The 20,846-nt window shown below is 43.9% G+C and overlaps 1 protein-coding gene across 3 annotated transcripts; it reads left to right on the forward strand.

The window, feature by feature from the left end:
• The first annotated feature begins 314 nt into the window (after positions 1 to 314).
• Positions 315 to 15,510, forward strand: Akr1a1 (aldo-keto reductase family 1 member A1). 3 transcript variants are annotated; one of them, XM_048443976.3, is made up of 10 exons: positions 315 to 640; positions 10,196 to 10,282; positions 11,366 to 11,485; positions 11,785 to 11,936; positions 12,733 to 12,928; positions 13,138 to 13,337; positions 13,720 to 13,792; positions 14,060 to 14,146; positions 14,625 to 14,735; positions 15,362 to 15,510. In XM_048443976.3, the coding sequence occupies exons 2-10, from the start codon at positions 10,199 to 10,201 to the stop codon at positions 15,425 to 15,427; spliced, it is 1,089 nt and encodes a 362-aa protein (XP_048299933.1). In that variant the 5' UTR covers positions 315 to 640; positions 10,196 to 10,198; the 3' UTR covers positions 15,428 to 15,510. The 3 variants fall into 3 exon arrangements, with proteins under 3 accessions (XP_048299933.1, XP_085542598.1, XP_048299934.1); XM_085686472.2 differs by having other exon boundaries at positions 316 to 640; positions 14,625 to 14,753; XM_048443977.3 differs by lacking the exon at positions 14,625 to 14,735 and having other exon boundaries at positions 318 to 640.
• Positions 15,511 to 20,846: the final 5,336 nt, after the last annotated feature.

Here is a 20,846-nt window from a genome sequence, read left to right on the forward strand (position 1 = left end):
TACTAAGCAAGCACTGTAGTAATTTAGTTACATCCCCAGCGCATATTTACTAAGTCTTTAGCACAGTGCTAGTGCAAGTATTGACTGGGAGATCAATAACTTTCTAGAATGCCGTCTGCAGAGGCCAGATTGTCAGTGTTCTGGTCAAACTTTGTGTTTAGGCGGCTCTGAGAAGCCGGCCAACCCTCGGAGGAATGTGAGGCCCGAATAATCCACCAGGTACCACAGAGGCGCTTATTCTACAGGAAGTACAGGAATCCAGGCCTAGAGAGGTGCCTGCGCAGTGCATTGTGGGACGGTTGGAGGCGCGGCCAGCGCCCAGGACCGTCCACGTCGCCTGTGCGCATGCACAGTTTGAGGACCCCGGCCCGTCCAGGAGCTCGCTTTCGAGTCGAGTGAGCGCTTTCCAGGGGAGGGATGTGCAAAGTCCCTGCTCTGGCTTCTACCCCCTCTTCTTCGCAGGACAGCGGGGGTCTACTCCGTCCTGCGCGTGATTCTGGAAACCGGGGCCTTGCTCCTCCTTGGGGTGGGGCTTCCTCTTCACTTCCAGACTTAAGCAGAGGCCTGCCGGCTCAGTACTGGAGTGCTGAGCTCAATTCTAGCCACATTGTCTTCTCCACAGCCTGCGCTCACTGCCAAGGTGAGTTCTACCTACTGCTGGCCCCTTCCCTTCCTCCCCCAAGTCCCCTTCCCTCAAGGAAGAAGCTGGGCCTTTCCGTGCCGCGGCTTCCGCCCCGGGCTTGAGCGGAGAGCGTCGACGTTTAGACAATGAGGTTTCGTTGCGGATTTGAGCTCTTCCTCCTATTCTGTGTGTTCTCAGATAACGTCTTGTTTCTCTCAACCTCTGTTTCCCTAGAGGTGGAATGAGCAGGAGCATGGGTACTATAGCGAGAACTGGGGTAAACCTTTGAATTTGTAAATTTTAGTTGCCCCCTCTCGGTTTTCTCATCTGCACGACATTTCTGGAGTCTCGGCCATTCCTAATGGAGATGCAGGCATGTTTCTAGCAAGTGGCGGAAATGGGAGCGAGAAATTAGCTTGATTAAGCCATCGCCTTAGGTTTGAGAAAACTTGGACGTTATATATCCTGTTGCTGCGTAGCTTTTTTTAAAGTGAAAATACATCCTGTTGCTGCGTAGCTTTTTTTAAAGTGAAAATACCCGAACCTTCACATCATCGAGGCTACTACTAATGGACTCTACCATTTAGACTGTACATAGTCAGCACTGCAGGATCTCCCTATGTTCTGATCAGGCCTGTTCCTTTTCCAAGGTTCCACTTTTTCCATTTGTAATACAGGTTTAATTTCAGCATGATCCTTTCTGGCACGGTGGAATTGTTTATTATTTATATGTATTTTTTTTTCAGAGTCTCAAGAATGTTTTCTAAAGATTGATTTATTTTATGCCTATTAATGTTTTGTCTGTATTTATGTATGCTCCATGTGGGTCCCTCGTGCCCATGGAGGTCAGAAGGAGGCAATGGATCCCCTGAAACAGAAGTTATTGAGGGTTGATAGCTGATATTTGGGTTCTGGGAATCAAACCCAGGTGGTCTGTGAGAGAAACAAGAGTTAAGCAGCCTAGCCATCTCTCCAACCCCCAAGACAGGGTTTCTTGTATCTTAGTCTTGCCTTGAACTTGTGATACATAGCCGAAGTTGACCTTGGCTCCCTGGTCTTAATGCCTCCTCCACCTTGTGATTGCTGGAATTGTTGGAGTTTGTCACCTTTATGAAGTGCTGGGGATCAAACCCCAGGACAAGCACTTTACCAGCCAAACTACACCTCCAGCCCAGAACTTTTTTTTTTTTTTTCAAATACTTGCCAGATTAGTAAAATACTAGCAGGTGGATGGGCGGTGGTTGTACAACACAGCTTTAATCCCAATACTCAGGAGGTAGAGGCAGGCCGATCTCTGTGAGTTTGAGACCAGCCTGGTCTGCAAATCGAGTTTTAATATAGCAGGGCTATACAGAGAAACCCTGTTTCAAAATTAAAAAAAAAAACCAACAAAAAACAAAACAAAACCCATGGGTATAGTTTAGCGGTAGAATTGTAGAATTTATCCGTGTAAGACCTTGAGTTCATTCTCTACACACACACACACACACACACACACACACACACGACTTCTGTTTTGTTTTTCCAAGAAGAAATGAAAATGATGGACTTAGTGATTTCCTTAGATGCCTCTCCAGTAAGCTGAGCTGTCTAGCTTGCATGGCGTGGTTTCTCATGCCTATAAAAACAGCACTTTGAATGAAAATCAGAACTCAGGGTCATTCTTGTCTACAGAGAATTTAAGACTATCCTGGGCTACTTGAGGTTGCATCTGGAAAAACCAAACTAAATCCAAAAGAAAAGCCCCAGTGTTCAAGATCTCTCCTCCATTAACTTTGTACATGGTAAGGGATTCAGATAAATGGCCCAGGTCGGGAGACACCTCAGTGTGGACAAAAAGATGCAGTGAGATGTACAATCCATAAGTACACACACATTGTCTCTTTCTCTTTTCTCTCACAACAATCGTGCAAAGGTGATGAGAAGTTTCAGGGGTGCTAGGTCAATGGTGAGTAACAGCTAGGCAAGTGTGAAGTTTGGGGAAAGAGTGCAGAGGCCAGGACAGAGTCTGAAATGAAGAGTTGGGGGAATGAGGAATGTGGGAGCCAGTTTTCAAGGACTCTGGACTTTAGTCTGGGGAGAATTGCTGAACAGTATGAGCTAAGGACTCACGTGATTGGATTGGGTTTATGGATTTTGAACAAGTCCAAATTAAAAGTAGTGCCCGGTTTAGGCAAGGGAAGGTAGTGGTCACAACTAGGGCAGGGACAGTGGTGGCTGGTGTAAATACACTAGGAAAGAATTCATTCAGGAAATGTATATATTTATTTTATATTTATTTACTTTTGGTGTTTTTGAGACAGGGCCTTAGTATGTTACGTGAACTTGTGGAATCATCTTGCCTTTTGTAGGCTCAGATGTGCACGTGCACACCTAGGAAGTTTGTCACCTGCACACCTAACTCAGGAAGTATATATTTTTAGAGAGTTAGAGATTTTGGGCTTGTTTTTTTTTTATTTATTATTATTATTATTATTATTATTATTATTTTTGTGTGTCAGTCCATGCCCCTCGTCTGCCTTACCAGCTTCTAACAGGATTTTTTTGTTTGTTTTTCAAGACAGGGTTTCTTTGTTGTCTGCCCTTGGACTCACTCTCTAGACCAGGCTGGCCTTGAACTCAGAGATCTGCCTCTTCCCTCCCCCTCCCCCCAAGTGCTGTGATTAAAGGCATGTGCTGCCAGGCAGTGACCTAATAGAATGCTGCAAATAGAACAAATCTGGATCGATATTACTTACTTAGGATGATTTCCAAGGAGGATTCTTAGATGTGCAGGAGAAGATAAAGCCCCCTTAAATGACTCTAAAAAATTTATTTATTTATTTATTTGGTTTTTCGAGACAGGGTTTCTCTGTAGCTTTAGAATCTGTCCTGGAACTAGCTCTTGTAGACCAGGCTGGCCTCAAACTCAGAAAGATCCGCCTGCCTCTGCCTCTCGAGTACTGGGATTAAACGCGCGTGCCACCACCGCCCGGCTATTTTATTTTTAAAAATACCTTGTTATTGCTCTATGAGTGGGTGTGGAGGTTAGAGGGTAACTTTAGGTAACTTCTACTATGGATGGATACCGAGGATTGAACTCAGATTGTTGGGCTTGCACATTAAATAACCTTTTTGTTGTTTGTTTGTTTTTGAGACAGACTTTCTCTGTGTAACAGCTCCAGCTGTCCTGGAACTGACTCTGTAGACTAGGCTGGCCTCGAACTCACAGAAATCCACCTGTCTCTGCCTCCTGAGTGCTGGGATTAAAGGCATGTGCCACTATTGCCTGGCAGATAACTTTTTAAAGAGTTACATAAATAATACTGTGAACATGTTGTTTGGCTTGTTTTATTCCTTGCTATCTCTGGCTTTGGGTCTTTGGTGAGTTAGAGTATACAGAAAGAAGAGAATGAGTAAGCATTGTGCATGCTGCTTTAGATGTAGTATCTCTTGACATAGTGGAGCGAGATTCAAACCCAGGCTTGTGCAACTCTAGATCCTGAACTGTTCTGCATCCCCAGGCACCTGTGAATCATGCAGGCAGAAAGGCCCAGAAGTAACACACTCAACTGGTGTAGGGAAAGTCGGACTTTTAGATGGTCACAGAAATCACAAATTTGACCAAAGAAAGAGGATGGGGACAAAGTCAAAGGACACTGGCATTGGGGGACGCATGGGAAACATCCTCAGAGTCGGGAAACACTTTCTGTCTTGTCAACAACTCTACTAGGCTATTCTAGAAAGCTGTTTGTGCCTAAAGCAGACTGCTGGAAAATCACAGGCCAGTGGAGGGTTACTTCTGTCCTGATGGAAATCTGTCTTCTGCCGTGGCCCTTCAGTCCCCTTCTCGGAAGTTCTTGTTCTTTACGGATCTTTGTTCTTCTGCCCTTTATTCCACTCCTTTGGTGCAGAAAGAATGAAGAAGCAAGATTAAGGTTTCTTCCATGTTCCCGGTAAGCTAAGGCTTTGTTCAGTCTCCACCCTTGTAATTTCAGAGCCTTCTCACGTGGTGGGAGAAACCTGGGGAAAGTAAACAGGTTATTGTTTAATGTGAAGCCCCTGCAGGAACTTAGCCATAGAGCCGCTTGCTTGATCCCTAGGAAGTCCATGGTTACGAAGATCATTGCACTCGACAGTTTGGCTTGCTGCCTGGATTGACAGGTTTTGTTGTCGGTTTAGCAGAAAGAATGGCTTTTATATTCAGGTTTTACTAGGTTATAAAATTCTTTCAGCCAGATACTAGGAAAGACAATTTTGGTGTGTCTGTTTGCTCACAACTTGTATTATTACCTGCCTTCCATGCATCTTTCAAAATTTGGGAACAAAGTTCATATTTCTAAAGATGTTACTGACAGGTACTGCTGAGATCAAGGGGAAAGGTTATTTCTACTTCATTGGAGTAAATATTCCCTCTCCCTTCTCTTTTTGATAACTCCTGTTCACTCTCCTCACTGAGCACCGAATTCAGGGTCCCAAGCATGTTAGGTCTGTATTCCACCACTGAAGTGTTGTTAATTCTGAAAATGTGAGGCGAAAGACCATCAACCCAAATCACCATGGCCAAATTAATTATAGCAATCAATTAATTTATATTTTAATTAATTTATATACTAATAATTTATTTGTATACACAGGCTACCTCCCCCTAAGGTGAAGTTCAAGAGATCAACATTGGATGTGGGGAAGATAAGATTTTTATAGCTCAGGGGTAAGGGGTTTCAGATGGGGGATTTGGCAGGGAAATCGGTGGGGTTTCAGAAACAGAACATAACCAGGTAGTTATAACAGCCTTTTGAAATAAAGACATGGTTGCCATTTCCTGTAATAGGCAGTACAGTACCATCTGTAGGTGAGGTGGGGCATAGCCCAGTCCTGAGGAACAGAATTAATTATGAACAGGAGCGAATCTATTTTGTCTTTACTGTAAGGTGACTTTCAAATCTAAGGAGGCAGTGGTTGGTTTATCATTTTGTCCCCAGACTCTTTTTCCTTTTTTTTTTTTAAATAATTTATTTTTATTTTATTTGCCTTGGTATTTTGCCTTCCTGTGTGTCTGTGTGAATGTGTCATATCTTGGAGTTACAGACAGTTGTGAGCTGCCTTGTAGGTTCTGGGAATTGAACCCCGGTCCTCTGGAAGAGCAGTCAATACTCTTAACTGCTGAACTTGCAATCCTCCTGCCTCATCCTCCAAATGGCTAAGATTACAGATTTGCTCCACCTGTTTACTTGTTTTGTTTGAAGCAGGGTCTCTCTATGTTGACCATGCCTGGCCTCAAACTCAGAGATTCTCCTTCCTCTCCTCCTGAGTACTGGGACTAACCACACCTATTCTTTTTTCTTTGCAAGCAGGGTCTCCTGTGGCCCAAGCTGGCTTCAGATTCAATATGTAGTGGGGGATGCATATAAATCAACTCCTGATCCTCCTGCCCCTACCTCCCAAATGTTTGGGTTACAGGCTTGCTCTGCTTTGCTTGACTTCACTTGCCTCAGCTGGGCTTCAGTATCACCTCCAGTCCTAGGTGGGTCAGTCTTTGCCGCTATCCATGTGTAGCCTTTGTGCAGAATTTGGCCAAAGCTCATCACACTGTAATGCTATCTGATTCTCCCACCAGGCCATAATGACAAGGGTGTTAGGAAGCCTGTTTAAATGTGTTCCTGCGTTGAATATCCACATTGGCTGACTGAACAGTTTTGTGTTATTTGACTTTGACCTTTTTTTTTCTCATTTATTTGTTTATTTATTTATTTATAGTCTCACTGTGTTTCTAGTTGTACTGTAACTCACTATGTAGATCAGACTGACATCAAACTCAGATCCTTCTGCCTCAGCTTCCCAAGCACTGGGATCAAAGGCCTGCGCCACCACAACCAGCCTTTTCTCTCTCTTCGTAGATGAGGTCTCGTATAACCCATGTTGGCCTCCCGCTTTGTAGCAAAGGATAACCTTGAATTTCTCAGCCCTTTGCTTTTACCCCAGAGTACCGGGATTACAAATTTATACAACTATGGTTTATATGGCCCTGGGAGCTACACTCCCAGCTTGTGGACACATGCACTAATCTAATTGCCTGGTTTTGATCTGTTGAAAATTCTTAGATTTATGCTTCCCTACTTTTGTGCTGTGTTGAAGTTGTTTGTTTATAGTTTCTTCTTGTAGGAAAGACTTTTTGCCTTTGACTCTTGAGAAAGACTAGCACATTTCTCTGTTTTTTTGTTTTTTGTTTTTGTTTTTTTGTGGTAAACATAGGATCCTGAGCAGCCAGGTATGCACTTTTATCATAGGGCTATAGTTTTAGCCCCTTTCAATTTTTTTTTTTTTAAGATTTATTTTGGGGCTGGAGACATGGCTCAGCCCTTAGGAACACTGCCTGCTTTTCCAGAGATCCTGAGTTCAATTCCCAGCAACCACATGGTAGCTCACAACCACCTGTTAAGATCTGGTGCCCTCTTCTGGCCTGCAGGCACACATGCAGACAGAACATTGTATACATAATGAATAAATAAATCTTTTAAAAATAGAGAGATTTATTTACTAGCTTGGTCTGCAAAGTGAGTTTCAGGACAGCCTGAGAGAGAGAGATTTATTGATTAATTTTATTTTTTATTTTATGTATGTATGTATGGTATGTATGTATGTATTTATTTATTTATTTTTGGTTTTTTGAGACAGGGTTTCTTTGTAGCTTTGTAGTTTGTCCTGGAACTAGCTCTTGTAGACCAGGCTGGCCTCGAACTCAGAGATCCTCCTGCCTCTGCCTCCCGAGTGCTGGGATTAAAGGTGTTATTTTATTTATTATTATTATTTTATTTTTGAGACAAGTTTTCTCTGTGTAACACCCCTAGCTATCATGGAACTAGCTCTTGTAGACCAGGCTTATTGATTGATTTTGTATACGTGTTTGTGTTAAACACATATATAAAATATGCTTACAAATGTGAATGGAGGTGACATCATGCCTGGCTCCCCCTCCCTCCCCCCCACAGGGTCTCTCTGGTTGTCCTGAAACTCACTCTGTAGACCAGGCTGGCTTTGAACTCATGGAGATCCACCTGCCTCTGCCTTCCAGATACTGGGATTAAAGGTGTGCACCGCCCACCCTGGCCATACCTGGCTTTTATGTGGTGCTAGGCTTGAATTATGGTTCTCGTGTTTGAGTGGCAAGTACTTCACGAACTGAGTCATCTCTCCAGCTTCCCCTTTTCAGTTTTATTTTGAGACAGAGTCTTGCCAGGTCTCTCAGTCTGGTCTTGAACTCACAGTGATCCTGCTGTCTCAGTTTCTTTAATTCGGAGATTACATGAGCACATTCATTTTGTTGTTGTTATTCCATTTATTTGCATGAGTGTCGGGGGACCACTTGTGGGGTCAGCTGGGGTCAGCATTCCTCCACTGCCATGTGAGTCCTTGAGATCAAACTTGGTTATCAGGTCATTTATCCACTCAACTCTCCAGTATATTCTGGGTTTTTTTTTGTTTGTTTGTTTGTTTTGGGGTGTTTTTTTTTGTTTTTTTTGTTTGTTTATTTGTTTTTTGAGACAAGGTCTTGCTGTAGTTTTAGAGCCTGTCCTGAAACTAGCTCTTATAGACCAGGCTGGCCTTGAACTCACAGAAATTCGCCTGCCTCTGCCTCCCGAGTGCTGGGATTAAAGGCATGCACCACCACCACCCAGCCATTCTGTTTTTCCAAAAGTTTCATTTTATTGTTTTATGTGTATGGGTATGTTGTCTCTATGTATGTCTGGGTACCGTGTACATGCAATGCCTGAGAAGGCCAGAAGAAGACGTGTCTGGAATTACTGGTGATGTTGATGCTGACAATCCAATTTGGGTCCTCTTGAAAAGCAACCAGTGTTTGTAACCTCTGAGCCATTTTTCTAGTCACTATCCAAACATTTTTTTTTAAATATTTTCTTTGTTATTTATTATGTATACAGTGTTCTGCCTGCCTGTACACCTGCAGGCCAGAAGAGGGCATCAGATCTCATTACAGATGGTTGTGAGCCATCATGTGGTTGCTGGGAATTGAACTCAGGACCTTTGGAAGAGCAGTCAGTGATCTTAACCTCTGAGCCATCTCTCCAGGCCATATCCAAACTTTTTTTTTTTAAATTTCGTTATTTTATTACACACACACACACACACACACACACACACACACACACCAGAAGAGGGCACCAGATCTCATTACAGATGGTTGTGAGCCATCATGTGGTTGCTGGGAATTGAACTCAGGACCTTTGGAAGAGCAGTCAGTGATCTTAACCTCTGAGCCATCTCTCCAGCCCCATATCCAAACTTTTTTAGTTGTTGTTTTTGTTTGTTTGTTTGTTTGGGTTTTTTTGGTTTTGGTTTTGATTTTGGTTTTTGGTTTTTCGAGACACGGTTTCTCTGTAGCTTTGGAGTCTGTCCTGGAACTCAGTCTGTAGACCAGGCTGGCCTCTACAGAAACAGAGATCCGCCTGTTTCTGTCTCCTGAGTGCTGGAATTAAAGGCATGTGCCACTATGCTTAGCAAGATATATTTTGTATAGATCTGTTTGCCTGTCTCTTTTGAAGCTTTTCCTTATATCTTTAATTCGTCCATGTTGCTGTCTATATGGTACGAGTACGTTTACTTTTCCGATTCTGTTTTCTCATCTGAAGAATGGTAAGTAGTACACTTTGCTTGAATGAGCCCACTCAAGCCTCTGAGCTTGGCCAGTCATGTGTGGGAGGAATTCAGAATCTGTCTGTGTTAAAAGTTTCCATTTCTACTGGGCTATGGTGGCGCACGCCTTTAATCCCAGAATCCCAGCTCTCTGGAGGAAGAAGCAGGAGGATCTCTATGAGTTTGAGGCCAGCCTGGTCTACAGAGCTAGTGCCAGGACAGGCTCCAAAGCTACATAGAGAAACCCTGTCTTGAAAAACAAAACAATACAAAATTTCATTTCTGATGTTGAAATGTTCCTGCTGGGGAACATTCATCCCCAGTGGAGCCACCCTTTCCTGGGCCTGCTCTGCTGTGGAACTCTGTCTCATAAGAACCTCGAAGACCCTGCACTGCTTAAAACCTAGCTTATTTGTCTGGGGCTTTGCTTTTATTGAAACTTGTTTTTGTTTTGGTCTAGTTTTTGGTTTTGGTTTTTTGATTTTCAACAGCCCTGACTGGCCTAAAAGTCACTGAATGCTGGGAAAAGGTTTTGATTTCTTGAAACAAGTTGGCTTGGAACTTTTGATCCTCTACCCTGTTTCCTGAGTGCTGGGATTACAGACCATATCTCTAGGCTGGGTTTTTGTTATGTGGGTGTTGCTAGGTGCTATACCACTGAGCTATTCTTTCACTCTCAGAAACTGGAGCCTTTGAATGCTGTGTGAAGGCCAGCCAAGTGAGTAGTGTGGTTAGTGTTTGTCCAGGAGCTACTGGATTTGGTTGATTTCAAGTACCTTGTCTCTGTCTCTGCTCATAGGCTCATATATCACAAGGTATTTGCTCCCTGCACCTGCACCACTCCTATCTCTACCCCTTTTCTGAACCATGTTTTGCAGCAGTGGATGGCTAGACTCAAGGCAGCATTAACTTCCTCACCGTTTATTTTCTGCTATGTTTTAGGAGATGATGGCTTCCTGTGTCCTCCTGCACACTGGACAGAAGATGCCTCTGATTGGTCTGGGGACATGGAAGAGTGAGCCTGGCCAGGTGAGGGATTGGGAAGAGGAGGGAAACTTCTTGAGTCTATGTCAGAGAGTAGGAGAGATTTGCAAGAGGGGCCCTGTATTTTCCGTAGTAAACCCCTATTGTAAGGCTAAGGGTAGTGGGAAGAGATGAGAAAAGAAAGGACAACCATGAATCCTTAGTTTCCCTAGCTAACTCAGGAGGTACTGAAGCCTTAGAGCATCTCTGCATCTCTCCACATTGTTATGGCAGAGTTGGAGTCTTGCTCTGAATCCCCATATATTACTTCCCACCCTGTGTTGTGATTATGTCTCCTGTCCTACACACTTAGCTTTTGAGAACTGGCTCTTTCCCAAGTGCGTATTTTGGAGTTGGGAGCATAGTCAAAAGCTTGGGAAATTACTTGGTCAACTGTATAGACAAGAGTTAAGAAAGATTTTTAGCTGAATTTTTGTTTTGTTTCATTTTTCAAGACAAGATTTCTCTGTATAGCCCTGGCTGTCCTGGAACTAGCTCTGTAGACCAGGCTGGTCTCAAACTTACAGAGATCTGCCTGCTTCTGCGTCCTGATTTCTGGGATAAAAGGCACTGAGGCGAACTTTCTTTCTTTCTTTTTTTTTAATTTTAGATTTTATTTATTTTATGTTTTGTTTATGAATATGTTGCCTTTGTGTATGTTTGTATACCATGTGTGTACCTGGTGCTCACAGAGGTCAGAAGACTACATTTGATCCTCTGAACCAGAGTTACCAAATAATTGTGTTTCACCTTGTATATGCTGGAGACTGCACCCAGGTCTTCTGGAAGAGCAGCCAGTGCTCCTAACTACAAAGCCATTTCTCCAGACTTGAGCTTGAACTTCTGTTCCTCCTGTCTTTATCTTCTAAGTGCAGATTTACAGGCATAAGCCAGCATACTCTGTTCATTCAAGAGCTCAAATTTAAGACTTCATACATGCTACACAAGCAGTCTACCACCCGAGCTATATCCCTAGCCTAGAATCACTTTTCATCTTTCTCCTCTGACCTGCATGGGCGGCCTTAATATAATCCTTCCCCCTTACCCGCTTCGACTAGTGTAACTGAAATCTCCTTTTCCCTCCGGCAGGTGAAAGCAGCCGTCAAGCATGCTCTTAGTGTAGGCTACCGTCATATTGATTGTGCTGCTGTCTATGGCAACGAGACTGAGATTGGGGAGGCCCTGAAGGAAAATGTGGGACCAGGCAAGGTGAGAATTGGGGAACACAAAGAAACGGGATATGAGAACAAAGCTGAAGCTGGAACTTGGTCTTGGATGAGGGAAGCTGGCGTCAGCTCCCAGCATGTTCAACTTTTTGACATTGTCATCTGTAAAGTTCATACTTGAGAATTACATGATGGCATTCAAAAGAAAACCTCATGTTTTAAGTTTATGATTTTGTTTTGGGTCACATTCTGGGGCATACTTCTGTTCCTCTCTCATAGGTGTGGGTAAGTAAGACTGGGTGCCCAGGGTTCTTCTCACAGCGGGCTCTGCCTCTGTCATAGGCAGTGCCTCGAGAGGAGCTGTTTGTGACATCCAAGCTGTGGAACACTAAGCACCACCCTGAGGATGTAGAAGGTGCCCTTCGGAAGACACTGGCTGACCTCCAGTTGGAGTATCTGGACCTCTATTTGATTCATTGGCCTCACGCCTTTGAGTAAGCCTTGCCTCTGCAACTTTTTCTGGAATTTGGGGATTGGGTGTGTAGTGTTAGTAATTTATCATATCCACAGCTGCAGAACGGGGTAAGAACACTTAGCTGTGCGACAAGCTTATGTACCATGGCATCCTTTCCTTTTCTGCAGCCAGGTGCTTAGGTTTATAATAAGGAACACTTAGTGTATACCGTGTGTTTATATGAGTGGTCTCTATCTAGTACTCTGTTGTTCAATCAGGAAACATGCTGTTCTTTTGTAGTAGGTCCCCCAAGATTTTGGCTATAAATGTCTCTCAACAGAGGGTATGAGATGTCTTGCATCAGCATTATGCTCTTGTCAGGTGTACAGTACTCCCCCTGAGGAAGATGGCATTAAGGAAGTGTACTAGAGAAAAGGAGATAGACTCTTGGCCTCTGAACCAGGCATGGTGTCGAATGTCTTTAATCCCAGCACTTGGGAAGCAGAGGCATGCGGATCTCTGACTTTGAGGCCAGCCTGGTTTATAGATTTAGTTCTGGGACAGCAGGTGCTACACAGAATCCTTGTCTTTAAAAACCAAACCAAACAAAACAAAGACCCAAAAATACAGAATCCAGGCCTATGAAAAAGAGGAAAGATGGGCTTTCCATGTAGATGTAATACCTGAGTTATAAACTAGAAGGATGAGAAAGCATTGCTGTTTCTATGTCACTTCATCCCTTGGTCTTATGGTATCGCACATAGAATAGCTGGATGAGCAGGAAGGGCAGAAGCCCGACATTTTTGCTGACACTTAGGGGGCTCTGTTTCACTCAGGCGGGGAGACAATCCCTTTCCCAAGAATGCCGATGGGACCATGCGATATGACTCTATCCACTATAAGGACACCTGGAAGGCTCTGGAGGCACTGGTGGCAAAGGGGCTGGTGAAAGCACTGGGCTTGTCCAACTTCAACAGTCGGCAGATTGATGATATCCTCAGTGTGGCCTCTGTGCGCCCAGCTGTCTTGCAGGTGAGCACTACCACAGAAGAATGGGAGGTGGGTTGTGTGTGCAGAGCATGGGTAATCAGGTAATGGATCTCCTCAGTGGAGACTGCAAGTTGTCCAAGTGTTGAGGAAGGATTTGAAGTCCTGGAAGAACATGAACCCAGCAGTGCAAACAGTGGGGCTAGAGGTCCACAGTGGAGGGCTGCTGCACCAGAGTTTGCTCACCATTTCAGGTGGAATGCCATCCATACCTGGCCCAAAATGAGCTCATTGCCCACTGTCAAGCACGAGGCTTGGAGGTGACTGCTTATAGCCCCTTGGGATCCTCTGATCGTGCTTGGCGCCATCCCAACGAGCCAGTCCTGCTTGAGGATCCAGTGGTCTTGGCACTTGCTGAAAAACATGGCCGATCTCCAGCTCAGATCTTGCTCAGGTATGGGACATTTTTAAGGTAGGGGAAAGGCCTGATTGGGTGGCAAGGACTGAGGAAATTGTTCTTCTTGAGACAGGCTGGCCTGGAACCTGGTCTAGACCAGGTTGGCCAAGAACTTACAGATCCACTTGCCTCTGCCTCCAGAGTGCTAGGATTAAAGGTATGAGCTACCATACCCAGCTCAAAGGGCTCTTTTTTTCCCCCTTAATTTGCCTGAGTAGGACTGAGGATTTTGCCATATGGTCTGGAGTGAGGCTACTGTGAGGCATGTCATCTATTCTAATGCGGCTCAGGTGGTCTAGGAATTAGGGAGGGAGGGATGCATTATGGTTAAAATGTTTCGAATACTAATTCATTTTCCTTATTTTCATTCCCCACCCAGATGGCAGGTTCAGCGGAAAGTAATCTGCGTCCCCAAAAGCGTCACTCCTTCACGTATCCTTCAGAACATTCAGGTACTTGGTCATTAGGTTCTGTCTTCTTTAATCTCACACCTTGAATTCCAGCACTCAAGGAGGCAGAGGAAGGCAGAGCTATATGAGTTTGAGGCCAGCCTGGTCTATCTAGAGTGAGTTCCCAGGACAGCCAGAGATACACAGAGAAACCTTGTCTCGAAAAAACCAAAGAGAGAGATGGAGATCTCGCTCTGATTCTGCCTGCTAAGAGGCTGGTATTGAGAGACTCAGGCTACACTCACAAGGCTGATTTTTCTGTCCCCCCAGGTATTTGATTTCACCTTTAGCCCCGAGGAGATGAAGCAATTAGATGCTCTGAACAAAAATTGGCGGTATATTGTGCCCATGATTACGGTAAAGATGTGTAACCATCCTGAGTCAGGGAACAGGGAAGAGGAGTTTTGGGGTGTGGTGGCCCAGGTGTGACTTCAGGCCTGCTGACTGGAGAAGGGGCAGAATGTTGGTGGGATTACTACTCAAGATGCATTGCTTGTTTCTCTTTGCTTCCTCCTTCCCTGTCTTCCTTTCCTCTTTTTAAAAAAAAATTTTTTTTGAGACAGTGTCTCACTATATTGCCCTAACTGGCCTGGAACTCAGAGGTCTGCCTGCCTCTGCCTCCTCCTAAATGCTGAGATTAAAGGTGTGAGCCACCAGGCCTATCCCCACACACACACCCTTTTTTTTTTTTTTTGAGACAGGGACTTAACACTGTCGTTCTTGCTTTTGTGCAGCTCACTATGTGGCTCAGGCTGGCTTTGAACTCCTGCCATTCTTCCTGCCTGATTTCTCTTTCTTTCCCTTTGCCTTTCTGTTTCCCTTTCTTTCCTTTCAGGCATATTTTACACTCCATTCTCTTGCCTCAGCCTACCAAGTTCTGGGCTACACCAAGCTCTGCTTCAGTGGTCTCATTCTCTTGAAGTTGGGGAAAATTAGTGTGATTCAGGTATAATGGACATAACATGTGAGTCTCAGTCCTGCTTCCTGATGATCTTGTGACCTATTTAATTTCTTCAGTTAAATAATAAGAGAGGAGCTCAGGGGGCTGGAGAGATGGCTCAGTGGTTAAGAGCACTGACTACTCTTCCAGAGGACCCAGGTTCAATTCCCAGTACCCACATGGCAGCTCACAACTGTATCTGTAATGCCAGGGTCAAACACTTTCATACAGACATACATACAGGCAAAACACGGGTAAAGTAAAAATAAATAATTTAAAAAAGATAACTTGCCCTCATGCCACATTAAATTAGAAAAAAAATAGAGAAGAGCTCAGGAAACATTTTCAACCTTGTTGAAGTCTGCTACATATAAGGAAGTAAACAGATTGTAGCCACATTATTCCAGCTGATACTACGAAGTCTTAAGGGTAAGGTTAACTGTGTACCAGGCTGTGGGTTTGATGGTGGAGTCACTGTCGATTTAACATTAACTGAGGCTTGGGTCCTGCTGATGTCAGCTGTGGTAGTGCTATAGATAGGTAAAATTCTTCAGAAGAACTGGAGGTAATGCCATGGATCTTGGGAATGTTAGTGTTTGCTAATGCATTCATCTGTTCGTCTCTCTTTTCAGGTGGATGGGAAGATGGCCCCCAGAGATGCTGGACACCCTCTGTATCCCTTTAATGACCCATACTGAGGCCGTCATTTCCCAGCTTCCCTTTCAGCTCTCCTGCTAAGTGTTGCCTGCTACGCCTAAGAAAATAAAGCAATTGGAGCATATGCTTTGTTTGACTTGACTTACTTGTTTTGTTAGGCTTGGGAGGGAAGTTGTTGTCCTCAGGGACAGCACAGATTCAGGATTGTTGCATGGGACTTGTTTGAGATAGGATTTCTCTGTCTATCTTTAGCTGTCCTGGAACTCATTATGTAAACCAGGCTGGCCTCGAACTCACAGCCTTCTGCCCGCCTCTGCTTCCTGAGTGCTGGGATTAAAGGCGTGTGCCACCATGCCTGGGTAATATTAATATACTAGTTTAAAAGGCAAAACTTGAATTTTTATCATTCCCTACCCCAATCTGTGTCAAAATTTAGGATTAGGAAGAACCCCCAAAATGTTTAGGGATCTTAGCTTACAGAATTATGAAAGATGGGGATCTGCTTTTTTTCTCTTGGGTACAATAGTGAGTGTGCAGAGGCTATCCAAAGGAAGCAAGTGTCAGGTCCAAAGCTTGTCACCTAAGACAGTAAGTACCTTATCATTCCATCAGAGGTCACTAATAGATTTTAGGAAGGATTTTGGTGACTCAAAGTGGCTCTAAGTCTATCCATATGGTGCCTCAAAGTTAAAGCATTTTTCTTCCTTCACTGATAGTATAAGTGCATGTGGATTAAGAATAGTGCTCATCCCTGGGGATATAATATAACTAAGGTATGCAAGTCCCTGTGGTCTACCTGAGACAGACTTTAAGTAATTGCATAATTAGTTTAATTATAGTTGGAAGAAGTGCATCATGAGAAACCTACTTATTTAATCAGCCAAGATCTTAAGGATGAATAGAGATTAATTAGTTAAAGGAGGTGAGAGTCAGAACAACATTCCAAATTAGACAGCTTAGGGAAAAGCTTTGGAATTGGAAGGCATGGGAAAAGCCTGAAACAGGTGTGACAGAAACAAAGTGAATACAGAGGTGAAAGGAGGCAGAGGACAGTGCCAGACTGGGAGGAGCCTGGTAATAAAGGGCTTGATGAAGCTGTGTTAGAGGGGCTGGGAGTGTGGCTCAAATGGTAGAATGCTTGCTTAGCAAGTTTGAAACCCTGAGTTTGATCTTCACCACCAAATAAAGTGAGTGTGTGGTTGAACACCTGTAGTCTTAGCACCAGGCAGGCAGAGCCAGGAAGATCAGAAGTTCATGGTCATTTTGTAAGTCAAATGTACTTGACATTTAAGTAGTCAAGTTTGAGGCCAGTCTGAGATTCCATAAGACCTCCCCAAAAATTTTAAAGAATCAGACTGTCAGAATGTCCAGCGAGGGCCAGAGATATATTTTAACAGTTAAGAGCACATACTACTCTCACAGAGGACCAGAGTTCTAGTTCCAACTCCCATGCCAGGTAGCTCACAATTACTATAACTTCAGGTCCAGGGGGATCTGATGCCTCTGGACTCTGTGGCCAATGTACACTTACAAGCTCATACACAGATATATACACGTAATTGAAAATAAAATAATTATTTAAAAAAATGCTCCAGCTGGGCAGTAGTGGTGCACACCTTTAACCCCAGCACTCGGGAGACAGACAAATGGATCTCTCTGAATTCGAGGCCTGCCTGGTCTACAGAGCAAGTTTCAGGAACATTCTAAAGCTAGAGAACTGTCTCAAACAAAGCACTCCGAAGTATGGTTCAGTGAGTAGAGGTGCCCACTGCATCCTGAGTTTCATCCTTAGATCCCGTGTGGAGGTGGAAGGAGAGAGCCGTCTTCTATCACTGCCTGGCCTACACTTCTTATTTTTTATTTATTTATTTATTTATTTTTTGAAGAAGAAACTTGGACCCAGATGGAAAGCAGCAAAGTAACATGAAGAAATGGAGAAGATCTGCGTCTGTCTTCGTTTCTGTTCTGTTGCTGTGAAGAGACACTAGAGCAAAAGCAACTTCAAAATAAACTTTTAATCGGTGGCTTGCTTATAGTCTCAGGGTGAATCCAAGATCATCATGGTGGGAGACATAGTGCTGGAGCAGTAGTAGAGTTGGAAGCAGAAAGTGAGTGAGGCTGGGCCTGATTTGGGCTTTTGAAACCTCAAAGGCGCTACTAGTGACACCTCCAAGACCAGACCTCCAAATACTTTTCAAAAGTCCCACAAACAAGAAACTTGAACAAATACCTGAGCCTATGGAGGCTGTTGTCGCTTAACCCACCACATCCCTGTATTAGTTCCTCTTCACTGTGCTCTGACCAAAGGAACTTATGGAAGGAGGGGTGTGTTTCATGGTGGCAAGCATGATGATGGGAGAATGAGGCAGCTTGCTCACATCTGAAAGATTAGGAATTGCTAATTAGACAGTAAATGGAGCTGGCTATAAAGCTCAAGGTCCTCTTCCCAGTGACCCACTTCCTCCAGTGAGGCACCACTTCTAAAGATCCCAGGATCTTCCACAGCGGCACCAAAAAGCTAGGAACCAAGTGTTCAAACGAGACTGGGAACTGTCTTCGGTTCTGTTGCTTTCATAACGCACTATGACCAAAAGCACCTTGGGGAGGAAAGAGTTTTTTTCAGGTTACAACTCTCAGATCATACTCCATTTCTGAGGAATCAAGGCAGAAACCTAGAAGCAGGAAATGAGTCAGAAGACATGGAGAGGTATGACTTACTAGGGTCTCCCATGGCTTGCTCAGCTTGCTTCCTCATACGGGCCAGAACCACTTGCCCAGGGTACACCACTCACAATGGGTTGTCACCTGCCCATATTAATCACTAATTAGCAAAATGCCCTACAAGCTTGCTTAAAGGCAAGCATTATTATTTTCTTTCTCTTTTATTTTTTTTTTTTGTTTTGTTTTTTTTTTTTTTTTTTTTGGTTTTTCGAGACAGGGTTTCTCTGTAGCTTTGGTGCCTGTCCTGGAGCTAGCTCTTATAGACCAGGCTGGCCTCGAACTCACAAAGATCTGCCCGCCTCTACCTCCCGAGTGCTGGGATTAAAGGCGTGCGCCACCACCACCCGGCAGTTCTTTTGTTTTTTTTTTGAGACAGGATTTCTCTGTAGCTTTGAAGTCTATCCTGGAACTCGTTCTGTAGACCAGGGTGGGCTAGAACTCACAGATCCATCTGCCTCTGCCTTCTGAGCACTAGGATTAAAGGCCTGTGCCACCACCCTCTTGTAGGAAACAGTCTTAAAGCAGGTATGTTGGATATCCAGCACTCGGAGACTGAGGAGGGAGGATTGTGTTAGAGCAGTGTGGGCTACCACGTCTCTCCACCCTCTTATTACTACTAAGATTTATCTCCATAGCTGCACCAGGGTTGGGTGGTTCTTTGGTCTTAGGGACTGAACCCAGGGTCTAAGCAGAAAATACTCCCCTCACCATAGGTCATGTTTCTAAATACTTTTACAGCTTCCTATTACATTAAGAAATTTTTAGACTGTCAAGTCAGGGGCAGAGATGGAGCTTAATGGTAGGATGGTGTGGAGGTCAGGACAACTTTTGGCAGTTTAGTTCTCCCCTGCCATCTTAAGGGACCTGGGGTTTGAACTTGGGTTCTCAGGCCCGATTAGCCATTTCATCAGCCCTCCCAATTTTCTTTCCCTTCTTCCCTTTCTTTTTGAGATGAGGCCTCACTATAGTAGTTCTAGCCATCCTGAACTTGCTATGTAGACCTGTGGGCCTCAAGCTCCCAGAGACAGACATGCATCCACCTCCCCAGTACTAGGATTTAGAACACATCCTAATGAGTTTGTTGTAACTTTTTTTTCTTTTTCTTTTTGAGGCAAGATCTCATTCTTTATCTCATACTGGCTGTGTCAGATCCTGTCAAAAACTCCAGAAAAGTTGGGTATGGTGACACTCAGAAATAACCCTAGTTCTTGGATTCAATCTGGGATTCAAGACTATCCTTGACTGTGTAAAATTGGAGGCTAGCATCATATGAGACTGTCTCAAAAACAAAAGGCATGGTAGTGCACATCTTCAGTTCCAGGACTCAGGAGGCAGAGGCAGGCAGATCTCCAAGTTTGAGGCCAGCCTGGTCTACAGAGCAAGTTCCAGGATAACCAGGGCTCTACCGAGAAACTCTGTCTTGAAAAAGAAAACAAAAACAACAATTTTTTCCCCCTAGGACAGTGTTTCTCTGTGTAACACACCTGGCTGTTCTGGAACTAGCTCTATAGACCAGACTGGCTCAAACTCACAGAGATTCACCTGCCTCTGCCTCACAAGTGCTGGGATTAAAGGCGTGCGCCACCACTGCCCAGCTAAAAGTTTTTGATTCAGCTATCTCATTTTGTTTAACACGACAAAGAATTTTAAAAACTGGGTGGTGGTGGCATGCCAGGGCTGTTACACAGAGAAACCCTGTCTCGAAAAACCAGAAGAAAAACAAAGAAACAAACCAAAACCAAAACAAATTTAAAAAATGGAAAGAAAAAAAATGGAAAGGAAAAGTAAGGATCTAACAGTTAACTAAAAAAGGGAAAGTTAGTTGCTGGGAAGGAGGATCATTAGTTTAAAATGATTGTTGCTCTTCTAGAGGTCTGGAGTTTCGTTCCTAGCACCTACATTCTGTTCATAACTATCTCTAATTCCAGCTCTAGGGGATCCAAATCCATACTTAGACACACATTCATATACATAATTTTAAAAATGAAAAATAGTTGAGACAGGATTTCACTACATAGCCTTGGTGTCTTGGAATTCATTATATAAATCAGACTGCTTCGAACTCACAGAGATCCCAACACTCTCTGGAGTGCTGAGACTAAAGGTGTTTGTGACCACACCTGGCCTTTTAAACAAATTATTGCTATTATTATTGATAAGTAAAAACATCCTCTGGTAGTGGGTAACTCCACCAGTACAGTAAATCAGACCAGTCCAAATCGAACCGAATTAAAGTCCAGGTTTTATTCTGAACAAAGCATTCCCAGGTGGTCCCAGGAAAGAGGGAAACCCAGGAGGGGAAAGCACATGGCCTTTCCTTAGGAGGTCCTTTAAATACCTTTAGGTTAAAAAAAAATACCCTGTAGGCATTTTTGTGGGAGAAGCCGTCACTTGGCAGGCTTTCTGAGACTGGGCAGGTTTAAGAGGAGGAGGGTGAGGCAGAGCTCCACCTGAACAATTTTTATCATTATTACTTGGTTTTTCAAGACATGATTTTTTCTGTGTACCTTGGTTGTCCCAAATCTAGTTCTATAGACAAGGCTGGCCTCGAACTCAGGGAAACCCACCTGCCCCTGCCTCCTCATTGATGGGATTAAAGGCGTGTGCCACCATGCCCTACTAAAGAAAAGTTATTTTCATAAGATTCCACTTTTATGTTTATGAGTGTTTGCTTGCATGCATACATGTGTACCATGAGTGTGCTCAGTGCCTCTGGAGGTCTGAGGAGGGCACTGGATA

Source organism: Myodes glareolus, chromosome 3, assembly GCF_982192425.1.
Source record: "Myodes glareolus chromosome 3, mMyoGla1.1, whole genome shotgun sequence".
Classification (NCBI taxonomy): domain Eukaryota; kingdom Metazoa; phylum Chordata; class Mammalia; order Rodentia; family Cricetidae; genus Myodes; species Myodes glareolus.